The sequence below is a fragment of the Pinus tabuliformis genome, chromosome X (genome assembly GCF_031772625.1).
Source record: "Pinus tabuliformis cultivar Carrire ecotype Pingquan chromosome X, CPIR1, whole genome shotgun sequence".
In the NCBI taxonomy this organism is placed as follows: Eukaryota; Viridiplantae; Streptophyta; class Pinopsida; order Pinales; family Pinaceae; genus Pinus; species Pinus tabuliformis.
Window position 1 is genome coordinate 1,435,169,470 of NC_142308.1, and position 14,612 is coordinate 1,435,184,081.

Consider the following 14,612-nt stretch of genomic DNA (forward strand, 5'->3'; position numbering starts at 1 on the left):
ACAAGAAAATAATAATAAACAATAAATAAAAAAATTGTAATAGTAAATAAATAACAAATAACAATACTAAAGCTCTAAATAAATAGAAATAGGAATAAAACAAGAAAGAATTAAAAACCAGTAAAGCTACCAAAAAGTAAAAACAAAAGAAATAAAACAAGAAAGCAATAAAGTTGCATGTTGACACATGGAGTGTGTGCATGTGGTTCCCCTCCAATGTTTTCTCTATTTAATAGATGGTGAGGAATATGAGAGGCATTCCATCATCCATTCTCTTGGGAGAATGGTTTTGTGAGGCAAAGGATTCGCTGGTAGTAGTACGTTGATTGAGGGCTTGGGGGTGGCCAGTTGTAGCAATATTTTGTGCAACTGAGCCTACGGTTAGGTGGAGAATCGTCCCCAAGACATTGTTGCAGTTGGCAGAATTCAACTAGCATTCAACCCTGAAATCACAAGTGAGAGACCATATCACCACATGTAAGTAGTCTCTACTCATTTATTGAAATTTGATGTCAATTGCGTGTTGATTATAAATAGCATGATTAATCTAATTAATTACATGTTTTTATTTCGGGGATAAACAATGTAAACTTTGAAACGGGAACTGATACTGTTACCCGTTTCGTAGAGGTAGCAAAAAAATGACCCGATTTTCAAAAGTGGTGATGCAGAATACACATGTTTTTTTTAGAACATGGTTTTTGGAACTTTAATTTTTTTCATGTTCAAGGATGAAATCAAGTTTTATAATGGTAGTGATTTTCATGCTGATTTTAAAAAGTGAGTATTCTGCATCACACCCTTTTCTTAAAAGACCTATTTTTTGACTTTTAATTTTCTAGTGTGTGAAATGTAAAAAATTATTTTCTAAATTTGATAGTTTTTGAAGTCGTCATTTTATTCATATTTTCTTGTTCTCTATCTTTATTTTTTATTTTTTTTAGGGGGGTTTTTATTGTTTTGCGTTTTTAAACTAGAAAGTCGATAGTTTGAATTTTAGATAATCTACATATTTATACATCCTTAATTAATTTTTCAATCCACATGAAATAATTGTTTCTAAAAAACAACATTTTTTAACAATGGACATAAAAATAACCATTTTTAACATAAATATAACAAAAAAACTAAACGTTTTGATAATTTTTTTCTAGAATTAACATGTCAAAATCACAATTTTTATACAAAAATATTAACTAAAAATGGTCAAATAATAGTTTTTTTTATGAATTTCATGTCAAAAAAATAACAATAACAACTTTTTTTTCAAAAAATAATAATTAACTTAAAAATCAATGCGAAAATAACAAATTACAAACATTGAACACATAACAACTTTAATTCATTGATTATTCTTTTCATGAAATGTCAGAGTCAAAACATTGCAAAGCTTGATTTCCAGGTATAACTTAAATTTAATCAACAATGTCACGTAATCCAAACTCTTCGTCCTCTAGAGTTTCATCATTGTCATCTTCCACAATATTTTCTGCTTCCTTTTGCGCAATTTCCTCTTCTAATGTGTATTTGATGTCTGCAAATCTCCCAATATATGTCTTTCCAAACATTCCATGTAATGGTGGTTGGGGTTCCTTTTCCTTTTTTGCCACACGTGATTCACTAAAGTCCCTCCCCACACCGCGCGCCCCCGCCCACCCACTCCTCCTCCCCCGGCCCCCTCCGCCCACCCCTACCCCCCCCCCTCCCCTACCCTAATCGTGCCCCCCCCTGCCCGCGCCCTACCCCTACGCCCCCCATCCCCCCCCCCACCCCCAACCCACCCACACCCCCTACCCCCGCGCCCTCCCCCATCCCGCCCCCCACCCTCCCCATCGCCCCCCACAACCCCCTATCCCTACCCCCCCGACCCCTACCCCAGCGCCCTACCCCTACGCCCCCCCTACCCCCGCGCCCTCCCCCATCCCCCCCATCCCCCCCACTCTACCCGCGCCCTACCCCTACGCCCCCGATACCTCCCCCCTACCCCCCCCATCCCCTCGCTCCCTACCACTCCCCCCCCACCACCCACCCCGCACTACCCCTACCCCTACACCACACCCCCCCCTTCCCCCCCTCCAATCCCCCCCCACCCCCCCTACGCCCCCCATCCCTCCCCCCTACCCCCTCCCCCATCCCCCTACCCACGCCCTAGCCCCCCGCGCCCACCGGCCCCCTTCCCCCGCCCCCTCCCTCAGACCAACATATGGGTTGGTCTCTATTAGGAAAATCATTCTTCCATCCAACATATGGGTTTACCCTAGTCAAGGCACTACCCATTATGTTAAAAAATAAAAAACATATAAAAAATTTTGATTTAGATGGACCTCTTATAATGGTCAAAAAGTCAAAAACCATAGAAAAGTCAATACAAATATTTTCGATCAATACCCTATGAAATTTGTTAGCGTTGTCAATATGAATAGCTTATGAAATATGACACGTCTAAACTACAATACCCTATCAAATATGACACGTCTAAACTGCAACATTTCTTTTTCCCGGATTGTGAAGTTGCTCCTTTATTTAAAGGAATTTTTTTGTTGATAAAAAACTTTATTGATAAGAAAGAAATAAATTAACACCTTAAAACAAGCACCTTAACCACAAGATTGTTCATCCTTTACCTATATTATAAGATTCCAAGTGTCTACATGTATTTTTCTATTCTGCTAAATAAATCTATTTATGTTGATTCTAACTCTTGCTTAACTTAAACATTTCTCCGGCTCTTTTACTTTAAAAGAATCTTTTATTTATTAAAAAAAGAGTTCTTTTATCTATTAAAAATTATTAATAAAAAAAATTTAAATTAACATACAACCTCAAAGTTGTTCCTTCTTATTTTAAGTATTTGCATATAATTTTTCTATTGCACAAATTCCATCCCAAAACATACCTATTAACATAATTATAAAATTAAACAATCTCAATCTTTACAAATTTATACTCAATGTCAATATGAGAGAGTAAAAGCAAACGTTTTTTCAAATACGATATATACACATTTATTTATTTTTATCTTTTTACGAAGCAAGACATCTGGATAGTTATAAAATTAAGCCATCCGGGCCTTGCCAAATAGATACAATGTCAATTTAAGAGTAAAGGTAGCGGTTTATTCCAAAAATCCTGTTTATGAAGCAAATGGTGTAGGAATTATTTGGTTGAAAGACTTCATAATCATATGATATAGTATAACTGGACTTAGCTGTTGACGAGGTTATCAATGTCATTGCCAATGTTTCACTTAAGCACATATTTGACTACCCCAGGGATATGGACGTTTGACAGGTAATCGACCCAATCGATGCATTTTACATCGAAGTTGAACGCTTTCAAGTCTTCGGCGGAAATCTTTTGCAATAGGCGTTCAGTATTTGTTATGTCAAAGCTGATATAGCCACAGAATCAACCACCTTATTATAATGGTGACAACAGATAGAGAAAAACAGTATAATGCGTGACGAAATGAGAAATTGAAAATAAAAATAAAAAAATAGCGACAATACCTTCCCTGAAAGAAGATGTAAGGCGCGTACAATTCTGCTAAATACATGATGAAGTTGTAATTTCGGAGCATACGGTCGTAACGAGGTGTAAAACGTGCTGTGAAGATGGAGATGACTTTGTTTAGTACACCGATCACCTATTCATAACCAACAACCAACATCACTGTGCTAATTAATCGGTAAAAGTTAAAACTATACTGAAAGCGCAATATTGAAATTAAGATGATGTTTATAAAGAAGAGTGGAGTATTAGCTTGCCTGAAGAGGTACTTTGTAGCGTTGTAACATGTACAGGCGAAAGCTGCTCATGCTCTCCAGAAAGAAGACCTCTTTTACGTGAATTAGTTTTCCATCGTTGCTCACACAAGGATTCCTTGAAAAATAATTATATGCCTCATCTTTTAGAAGAGCAGCGCCACCCCCGGGCCGCCCCGTCGATTCCCGGAATCGACCCTCCGCCGGTCGAGCAGGGTGGAGGGTCGATTCCGGGAATCGACGGGCGGCCCCGGGGTGGCGCTGCCCTTCTAAAGGATGAGGCACATAATTATTTTTCAAGGTATCCTTGTGTGAGCAACGATGGAAAACTAATTCACGTAAAAGAGGTCTTCGTTCTGCAGAGCATGAGCAGCTTTCACCTATACATGTTACGCAGCACCACCCCGGGGCCGCCCCGCCCTGCCTGACCGGCGGCGGGTCGATTCCCAAAATCGACCCGCCACCGATCGGGCGGGGCAGGGCAACCCGGGAGTGGCGCTGCCGCGCTGCTCTCCAGAACAGTGAACGTTTCATAAAATTTGCGCATGCAACATATAGTATTTCAATCTCTGGTGGAGCCATGGCCTTAACAAGGATCTCGCTCTTCGCTCTTGCCATTATATTTGCTGTTTTGTTTGCGGGGAATTCTTCTTTGACAAAGAAAGAGTAGGTCAGAGGTCACTGTCAGATGGAATGTCCAAGTACTAGCTGAAGGAGCGAAGACCCACTATTAGAAGAGGAGAAAGACTGAGAAGGTGGAGATGTGGAAGGTATATGCACAACCCAAGATTCTGATGGAGATGAATGGGTGGAAGCAGCTCCAGATGATGAGATATTGGAAGACATTAAAGGAGAGGAAGATAGAAGCGGTGTCTGCTCTGATGCCTGGGGCTTTTGGGGCTCTTGTAGGCTAGTCTTCACATCACGTTTACACACAGGACAGAAGGTCTTCCACTTTGTAAGCCAAGACTCTATGCAGACTGCATGGAATCCTGCAATCAAAATAAGAACCAGACAAATGAGCATGTTTAGCAACGACTGTTAGGAATTTGTCTTTAAAAACACCACCACTATATCAATGAACTTATCAAATTACAAATTAGATCTTCCCTGCCCATTTCAGTACCATTCAGCTTATTTTGAAACTTAACTAGATTACAGGATTTTTTGATGAATAGGAAGGAAGTCACGTTGCTCATATTCATAGCATTTTGAAAATCTACGATCAAAATAAAAATGACAAACAATTACTATGATGACATGGCAGAAGGCACAATTTATCTCCTTCTCTATAGTCCTCAAAGCATACAACGCAGGTCTCCGAGGTGCCCTTATCATCTGCAGGTGAAGTGAATAGGAAACTTGGTAATTCCTTCATCTGTCGAGAACTCATCGTATTGCGGGTGTGATGTATTCTACGAGACATTTGAGCAGCGACATAAATAATAGCATACACAATGACCATGGCAAACAAATAGAGCAACCACCATCGCCACCCGGATCTGGCATTCAAGATTTTCATCCTTACTATACTTGTGGAGCAATTCCCCGGCTGCCCTTGAAATAAACACTGCGTGTGTTGTGATACCTTCAGAGTTCCCAGACACTTCATATAAAAAGAAATAAATCACGTGTTATAAAAGCATTCATGCCCTAAAATAAAATTAGAGTGATGATGTGTAATGAAAGCTACAAATTAATTAATATGTTAATGTTAATGGGTATTAAATGAGTCGGGTTATATATGTTTATAATTGGATTTGGTAGGTAAAGGATTTAACAATAAGCTTATACAGTGGCTTCTCATTTAATGCCCATGAGTAAATTATATATATATAGATAGTCTATAACTAATATTTCCGCAACTATTTTTAACTTACTTTCGGGTAAAATGATGCTGTAATCATTGTTGTAGATAATGGCTGCAGAGAAGCCAGCAGCTTGTGCATTGCGAACCTTTGACTCAAATGTACAACTTCCTCTCTCTATAAGTGCAAATGGCAAAACTGTACCTTCTCCCCACTTTGGTTTGTTCACAAGAGGTGAGCATGCATCTAAAGGCTTCGCCACTTGTATTGCTCCATGAATACCCGAACTCTCCACAGCTGGAGCTGAAAAACATAACAACAATGTGACATACATTTGAAATGTGTTAAACTACATGAAAAACATAACAACAATGTAACATACGTTTGAAATGCAAACAAACCTATTTCTGAAATGTGAGGAGGATAGTTTAGTTGGTCTAGTTTTTGTTGTTAAATATTTTTTTACGAGGAAGGTTATATGGCTTTTCCTGCTAGATATTTTTAGATAAAGTCAAATCTCCTCGACACCCTTGAAAGTAGGCCTGCTTAATTTAACCCACTGTTAAATCCCTTCAATTTTCCAACCACTCAGGTGTAAACCACCCTTAAAAAAACAGTTTATGAAAGAGGTATTCACTGATAAAATGTGTAATCCAAATGAAGGGAACATTTCTCTTTGGCTAATATTTCATTTATCAGTTTCCCAAAAATTTCGCTCAGAATTGGACTTACCGAAAGTTGCCTCGACGTCATCGAGTGAGATAGTGAAGGACTTTGTGCTAAAAATAACACTTGCAGAAGAATTCCCCGCAAACAAAACAGCAAATATAATGGCAAGAGCGAAGAGCGGGATCCTTGTTAAGGCCATGGCTCCACCAGAGATTGAAATACTGTACGTTGCATGCGCAAATTTTATGAAACGTTCACTGTTCTGGAGAGCTGCGCGGCAGCGCCACCCGCGGGCCGCCCCGCCCCGCCCGACCGGCGGCGGGTCGATTCCTGGAATCGACCCGCCGCCGGTCGGGCGGGGCGGGGTGGCCCCGGGGTGGTGCTGCGTAACATGTACAGGCGAAAGCTGCTCATGCTCTCCAGAACGAAGACCTCTTTTACGTGAATTAGTTTTACATCGTTGCTCACACAAGGATTCCTTGAAAAATAATTATATGCCTCATCCTTTAGAAGGGCAGCGCCACCCCCGGGCTGCCCCGTCGATTCCCGGAATCGACCCTCCGCCCCGCCCAACCGGCGGAGGGTCGATTCCGGGAATTGACGGAGCAGCCCGGGGGTGGCGCTGCCCTTCTAAAGGATGAGGCATATAATTATTTTTCAAGGAATCCTTGTGTGAGCAACGATGGAAAACTAATTCACGTAAAAGAGGTCTTCGTTCTGGAGAGCATGAGCAGCTTTTGCCTGTACATGTTACAACGCTACAAAGTACCTCTTCAGGCAAGCTAATACTCCACTCTTCTTTATAAACATCATCTTAATTTCAATGTTGCGCTTTCAGTATAGTTTTAACTTTTACCGATTAATTAGCACAGTGATGTTGGTTGTTGGTTATGAATAGGTGATCGGTGTACTAAACAAAGTCATCTCCATCTTCACAGCACGTTTTACACCTCGTTACGATCGTATGCTCCGAAATTACAACTTCATCATGTATTTAGCAGAATTGTACGCGCCTTACATCTTCTTTCAGGGAAGGTATTGTCGCTATTTTTTTATTTTTTTTTTCAATTTCTCATTTCGTCACGCATTATACTGTTTTTCTCTATCTGTTGTCACCATTATAATAAGGTGGTTGATTATGTGGCTATATCAGCTTTGACATAACAAATACTGAACGCCTATTGCAAAATATTTCCGCCGAAGACTTGAAAGCGTTCATCTTCGATGTAAAATGCATCGATTGGGTCGATTACCTGTCAAACGTCCATATCCCTGTGGTAGTCAAATATGTGCTTAAGTGAAACATTGGCAATGACATTGATAACCTCGTCAACAGCTAAGTCCAGTTATACTATATCATATGATTATAAAGTCTTTGAACCAAATAATTCCTACACCATTTGCTTCATAAACAGGATTTTTGGAATAAACCGCTACCTTTACTCTTAAATTGACATTGTATCTATTTGGCAACGCTCGGATGGCTTAATTTTATAACTATCCAGATGTCTTGCTTCGTAAAAAGATAAAAATAAATAAATGTGTATATATCGTATTTGAAAAAACGTTTGCTTTTACTCTCTCATATTGACATTGAGTATAAATTTGTAAAGATTGAGATTGTTTAATTTTATAATTATGTTAATAGGTATGTTTTGGGATGGAATTTGTGTAATAGAAAAATTATATGCAAATACTTAAAATAAGAATGAACAACTTTGAGGTTGTATGTTAATTTAATTTTTTTTTATTAATAATTTTTAATAGATAAAAGAACTCTTTTTTTAATAAATAAAAGATTCTTTTAAAGTAAAAGAGCCGGAGAAATGTTTAAGTTCAGCAAGATTTAGACTCAACATAAATAGATTTATTTAGCAGAACAGAAAAATACATGTAGACACTTGGAATCTTATAATATAGGTAAAGGATGAACAATCTTGTGGTTAAGGTGCTTGTTTTAAGGTGTTAATTTATTTCTTTCTTATCAATAAAGTTTTTTATCGACAAAAAAATTCCTTTAAATAAAGGAGCAACTTCACAATCCGGGAAAAAGAAATGTTGCAGTTTAGACGTGTCATATTTCATAAGGTATTCATATTGACAACGCTAACAAATTTCATAGGGTATTGATTGAAAATATTTGTATTGACTTTTCTATGGTTTTTGACTTTTTGACCATTATAAGAGGTCCATCTAAATCAAGTTTTTTTATATGTTTTTTATTTTTTAACATAATGGGTAGTGCCTCGACTAGGGTCAACCCATATGTTGGATGGAAGAATGATTTTCCTAATAGAGACCAACCCATATGTTGGATTGAGGGATGATATGCCTAAGAATGGGATGTTGTTACCAGGATTGTGCAAAAATGATTGAGCCTCGCGCATTTTGGGACAATGTAACGCCCACAATTGGCTCCGCCCTCAACCCATCCTCATGAGATTTGAAATTGTGCTTGAGTGAGGTGTTAATTTTTTTCTTTCTTATCAATAAAGTTTTTTTTTGACAAAAAAATTCCTTTAAATAAGGAGCAACTTCACAATTGAAATTCCTTTAAATAAAGGAGCAACTTCACAATTGGCAAAAAGAAATCTTGTAGTTTAGACGAGTTGTATTTCATCGAGTATTCATATTGACAACGTTAACAAATTTCATAGGCTATTGCTTGAAAATATTTGTATTTATTTTTCTATGGTTTTTGAATTTTTGACCATTATAAGAGGTCCACCTAAATCAAGTTTTTTATATATGTTTTTTTTTTTTTTTTTGTTAACATAATGGGTAGTGCCTAAGCTAGGGCCAACCCATATGCTGGATGAAAGAATGATTTTCCTAATAGAGGCCAACCCATATGTTGGATTGAGGGATGCTATGCCTAACAATGGGATGTCGTTACTAGGATTGTGCGATAATGATTGAGCCTGGCGCCCTTTGGGACAATGTAACCCCCACAATTGGCTCCACCCTCAACCCATCCTCATGAGATTTGAAACTGAGACTCGATGAGGATTAAATCTCACATAAACCAACTAATCTACACCTCATGGGTTATATGTTATGATTAATGATGATAGATGAGAAGTTATGAAGCATTTTTATGTTGTTGGATTATGTCTTAAGTATGATAAATTTTATTGTTTAAATATCTACAATGCAATATCAAATTAGAGATATAATGTCTGTTTTATTCAGTATACAAATAAAGACTTTTGAATTCATTTAGTGATATAATTTGTTCATAATGTCATGGTTTTTTAATTTTATAGTTGAAAAAATTTCAATTTCTTTTGTATCTAGCATGTTGTGGTTGAAAACATGTTAAATTTATACTTAGGAAAGAAAAATGATATTCTACCAGAAACATTAATGTGTTTTTTCCTTAAAAATTAACTTTGTTTGAGACATAAAAAATTGGTTTTATTAGCATTTTTTAAAAAGTTTGAAGATTGACCCTAAAAAAAAAAATCATTATTCCAGTATCATCACTTTCGTTTTGAAGCTATATTTTGCACGAAAATTTCGTAGTAAATTTCGTAGTCATTGCCATTTTTAAAACACGTTTAAAATTGACACCTAAAAAAAAAAAACATCGTTCCAGTATACACACTTTTCGTTTTTAGCACTGTTTTTGATGTTTTTTTGGGGTTTTTTGGCCAGAGTTCCCGTTTTGAGTTTATAGTTCCTGTTTCAAAGTTTACATTGTTGATATTACACTTCAAAGAGACATTCTCCTTCAATAACACAAAAGGAATGAATTATCAAAAACAAGTGGCATAAAATATTATCTCTTCAAAGCAGTTGAAATCTCTCATGTAATGTGGCATAGCTGTTCTCCCTCTTTCCAAGTTGAAGGGGCTAGAATCTAACAAAAAGTGGTGAAGGTCCTATTTTAATGTTGTAATCATATTCAACCAAATTTGAAAATACATGTTCTTCCTTTTATAAATCTCAAAATGGAGAAAATCAACAATACATGAGACTTACATTGGTTTGCATTCCAAGGCACTCCACCCGATGCTAAAAATGCATCTAACATTGCACCAATAGCTCCACCTCAAACATACTCCATCACATGCTCAAAACACGTCAAAACTATCATCATTTTAGATATGCCAGTTTATGTGAGAGAGCTCAACCCATTTGAAGGTAGAATAGGTTATGCCACTTGTTTCTGTGAATCAACTCCATTTGAATTGTGAAAGGAGAACATCTCTTTAAAGAGGAGATATTTCCACTTGTAGTGGACCTTATTGAAGACAAGCTAATTATGCAACTACATAGTTGAGTGGAGCCCAAAGATCTAGCTCACACATTGTGGGTGAACTACGTTATCAAATCTTGGTGCAATTATCAATATTGTCATGTCTTCATGTATGTTGCACATATGGTTATTTCATGCTCTTTGTGCAATCCATTTTAAATTCATTGAAGTAAATATTCCAAACCATGTAGGTATCAAAGAAGTCTTCTTTAATGTGAATTATGAGTTTGGATGCTTACTAGGGCGAATCTAAAAGATGGCGAAGGGAAATTTAGGACTTTCAACCGTAGTATTAGATGTGAAAATAAGAAAAATAATGGAGAATGACAATGTTCATAGAGAGAATGATAACGCTATCCACAAACATTTCTACTAGACACTATAAGGAAAACACCTTTTGGTGGAGTTTTTTATGGAAGCCCCCATAAAAAGAGCCCAAAACTTCATTTTTTGCATAGGTCACTAGTAGAACTAGGCGTGTCGATGTTTAAGAAGATATTTTTTAGATGGTGAATATATAATATCCAAATGTTGGCATTATGAGACAAGTGTTGTCCTTGATGGCAAGTCACACAGATGTCAAATCATAGTGCAGAAGGACAGTAGCAAAGAATTGATGATCAGACTACAAACAATGAAGAAAGAAGAGTATATACGCAGGTTCACTATATACCAAGTAGGGTATACACGCAGGTTCACTATATACCAAGTCGCGTATACGCAGGTTCGCTATATACCAAGTAGGGTATACACACATGTATACACAGGTTCACTATATACCAATTTGCGTATATGGAAGTTCGCTATATACCAAGTAGGGTATACACGCACTTTCATGCACAGAAAAGTGCGTACATGTCGGAAAGCTTATTTTTGGGTCCGTGGTATTTAGACGTATGGTTTTGGTCCGTGGTATTGCACTCATAAGTGTTGATCCCAAGTATTGGGTCGATGGTATTATTTTATTATGGTTTTGGTCCGTGGTATTGAGCAAGGCCTAAGACTATAAAAGGAGAGGATGATCATGAGGCAAAGGCATTCAGAAAGTCTTGAATATCTGATGAAGTATGAGATCCAGTATGCAGGTTACGAGTTGATGATGCATTGCTTGATCTGAGCTAAGGAGGGATCTCACTGGTTGATGGAGAACAAGATCTAAGGAGAGATCGGGATCAAATGGTTTGAAATGAACTATCTTTATATGGATTATGCTTATTCTAGATCTGCATACTGACGCATGTAATATAAATGTTATGAGTATGACTGATGTCTCGTACAGCTGCAAAGGTATAAGAAAATATTTTTAGATCTGTACGTGGTTTGGCCTTGGAAAAAGTGCGTATGTATGCAGGTTTGATTCATCATAGTAGCGTATACCATTTGAGCTATGATGTCTAAAGTTACAAATGGTTCTGACTGTTGATGAGTTCTGATGACAGTTTAATGGTGTCAATATTCTGCCTATCTTGGTTGGTTGATTGTGTATTGATAGATGAGAACCAATATGGATCAAGATCATAATGACCCATATTTATGAGATCTGATGGACTAGATCTGGGTGCTAACACATATATTATCCTTCTATATGTAATGATCTGGTTATGTCTGAAGTCAGGAAGTGCAACAAAGTTATGAATAAGTGATTAATGACATATACGCTGGTTCATCTTGATGAAGTTGCGTATACATGGAGGTTCGGCATTTCCAAGTAGCATATGCACTCTGATGCATGATTTTGATGGTACAGTTGGTTCTGATTGTTATTGCAAAGTTCTGCTCTGTTTTCTGGTGACTATGTTATTGACAGGGTTTCAGTGTTTCAGTGATTCAGAGATTGATGATGCTAGTATTGATTGTTTTGTGCTTCAATGATACTTATGGTTCCAGTATGAAAATTGGATGAAGCATGGCCTTCAGATTATGTGTTGTGCTTCAGGAGTATCCAGTCTGAAAATGTATGAAACATGGTACCTGGAGGAGAGAAGATTGTAGGCCGACACCTACAAGAGCAAAGGAGGTTGGAGCTCCCTTCTAGGAGAGTTTGGAGAACGAGAGAAGGTTGTAGCCTTCTGCAGGTTGTAACCTGCATGTTTGTAAAGGACTGCACTAGTACATTGTAAAAGAAGTTTCTTAATAAAGGAAGATAGAAACGAATTGCAGCAGGTGGTTTTCACCCACATTGGCTTTCCACCTTATATCATTGTGTTCATGTGTGTTGATCTATATGTTTTACTACTACTATTGACTAATAATGTTCTGATGCATCCATTGAAGATCACATAACTGAATCATGAGTTTAATGGTTATACAATAGTTGACTTAGACACAGTTGCGTATACACGTGGGTTCCTTTGAATGAAGTATCATATACATATCTAAGTATGGAAATGAGAAAGTTTTGTTGATCTGATAATACTGATTCACCCCCCCCCCAGTATAATTCCCAACAATTGGTATCAGAGCCAGGTCCTTTTGTAGAAGCTTGATCGCTTGAAGGAGATCCGTGGAACTATGGGAAAGAAGCTTAAGAAGAAAGAACCTAAGAAGAAGTATACATCTTAGAAGAACTATGACAGTGGGAGAATCGATTGGGGATTAGGTATAAGAAGCTCTTCCGATTTAGAATCAGATTCAAAATCATTTCAGAATGAAGATGAACTATCAGGTATGAATTTGCTATCCTCTGATGTTCCAACTATCTATCCATTTGGAAAAGATGAAAGTGATAGCGAAATAGCTGAATTTGCTCTAATGGGTGAACAAGAAAGATATCAAATAGGTGCATAATTTAAAAGGCATTCAGATAAAATCAGAGATCAACAAGATCTTTTGAACAAAAGAGAATGTGACTTCAAAGAAGAAGCTACCAAACTAAAGGCCCAACTAGAGGAAGGAAACAAGGTAAGGAAGTTATTGAAGGACAAATATCAAAAGTTGCAGGATAAAGCAACATCACTAAGAGATGAAGTGAATGAAAGAAGCACAACCATCAAGAAACTCAGAGATAGATCCAGTTACTATGAAAGTCTTGAAGCCATGAACCACTCGCTAAAGGAAGATCTTGAAGAATCAAAGAAGAAAAATAAAGATCTACTCCAAGCTATTGAAAAATAGGTAAACGAAGTTATCAGCTTAAAATCTCAGCTAGAATGTGCCTTCAGAATTCGTCAAATGCAGCAGGATCTGAACGAAGAACATGAAAGAGAGATTCTCAAACTAAGGCATCAGTTGGAAGAAGAAAGAAATGTTGAAGAAAACATGAAGAAGCAGTATCTTGAAAAGGAAGGACAACTTCAAGTGGAGGTAAATATCTTGAAAGGTAAATTAGAAGAAAAGGATAAACTGTTACGATTTCAAGATAGTACTAAAGCTTTAGATGATTTTCTTAGTAGTCAAAGGTCTCCTACTATCAAGACTGGTCTTGGTTTTCATGAATCTGTTGAAGGTGAATCTTGTTCATAAGGTGAGGCAAGGAACTCTAAAGAGAAATCCAAAATGATAAAAAAGGAGATGAGAGGTCAACCTCATCAACAATCAAGGAAAGAGATTCTTCAAAGAAAATATCTTACTCCTAACTATGGTCAGCCATTTACTCAGATGAATAATATTGAATTTCATGAATGTAATAATCTTGGACATGTTGTAGCTAGATGCAGAAGAAGGATGGTTCAAGATCATCACACAGAAAGATCATCACATTCCAGGTACTTCAATGGATATTGTTTGTCTTGCAATATGTTTGGTCACAAAGCTACTGATTGTTACAAGAGGAATATGAAACATGTGAGATGTTATGCATGTAACAAGCTTGGACATATAGCAAAGGAATGCAGGAACAAAGTACATACATCACACCAAAAGGAGAAAACATCATCACACTTGAAGATATGGAAGAGGAAGGAAGTACAGTCAGAAAGATATGGCACAATACAATGTACTCAGATACAACACATCACAGACATAATAGACTCAAAGGGAGCTAAAAGTATAAAAATTCAGTGTCCTGAATCTCATACGCAAGTTTCATAAAGGGAAGTCGCGTATATACGCGAGTTAGACACTGCAAAGTCGTGTATATGTCAGCCTGAGGAAAAGCAGCGGGGACAGGCT

The 14,612-nt window shown here is 37.4% G+C and overlaps 2 protein-coding genes and 1 pseudogene across 2 annotated transcripts; 1 reads left to right on the top strand and 2 right to left on the bottom strand.

Moving 5' to 3' along the window:
• Positions 1-3,067: 3,067 nt before the first annotated feature.
• Positions 3,068-3,897, bottom strand: LOC149145416 (fatty acyl-CoA reductase 1-like). The gene is made up of 3 exons (XM_089446644.1): positions 3,768-3,897; positions 3,510-3,646; positions 3,068-3,391 (listed from the first exon to the last, which is right to left on the bottom strand). Exons 1-3 carry the CDS (start codon positions 3,816-3,818, stop codon positions 3,244-3,246), a joined length of 336 nt encoding a protein of 111 aa, XP_089302770.1. The 5' UTR covers positions 3,819-3,897; the 3' UTR covers positions 3,068-3,243.
• A 551-nt stretch (positions 3,898-4,448) lies between these two features.
• LOC149145417 (receptor homology region, transmembrane domain- and RING domain-containing protein 2-like) lies at positions 4,449-6,440 on the bottom strand (annotated as a pseudogene).
• LOC149145418 (putative fatty acyl-CoA reductase 4) lies at positions 6,439-7,542 on the top strand. Its single transcript, XM_089452439.1, has 4 exons — positions 6,439-6,464; positions 6,760-7,018; positions 7,140-7,276; positions 7,395-7,542. The coding sequence occupies exons 1-4, from the start codon at positions 6,439-6,441 to the stop codon at positions 7,540-7,542; spliced, it is 570 nt and encodes a 189-aa protein (XP_089308565.1).
• Positions 7,543-14,612: the final 7,070 nt, after the last annotated feature.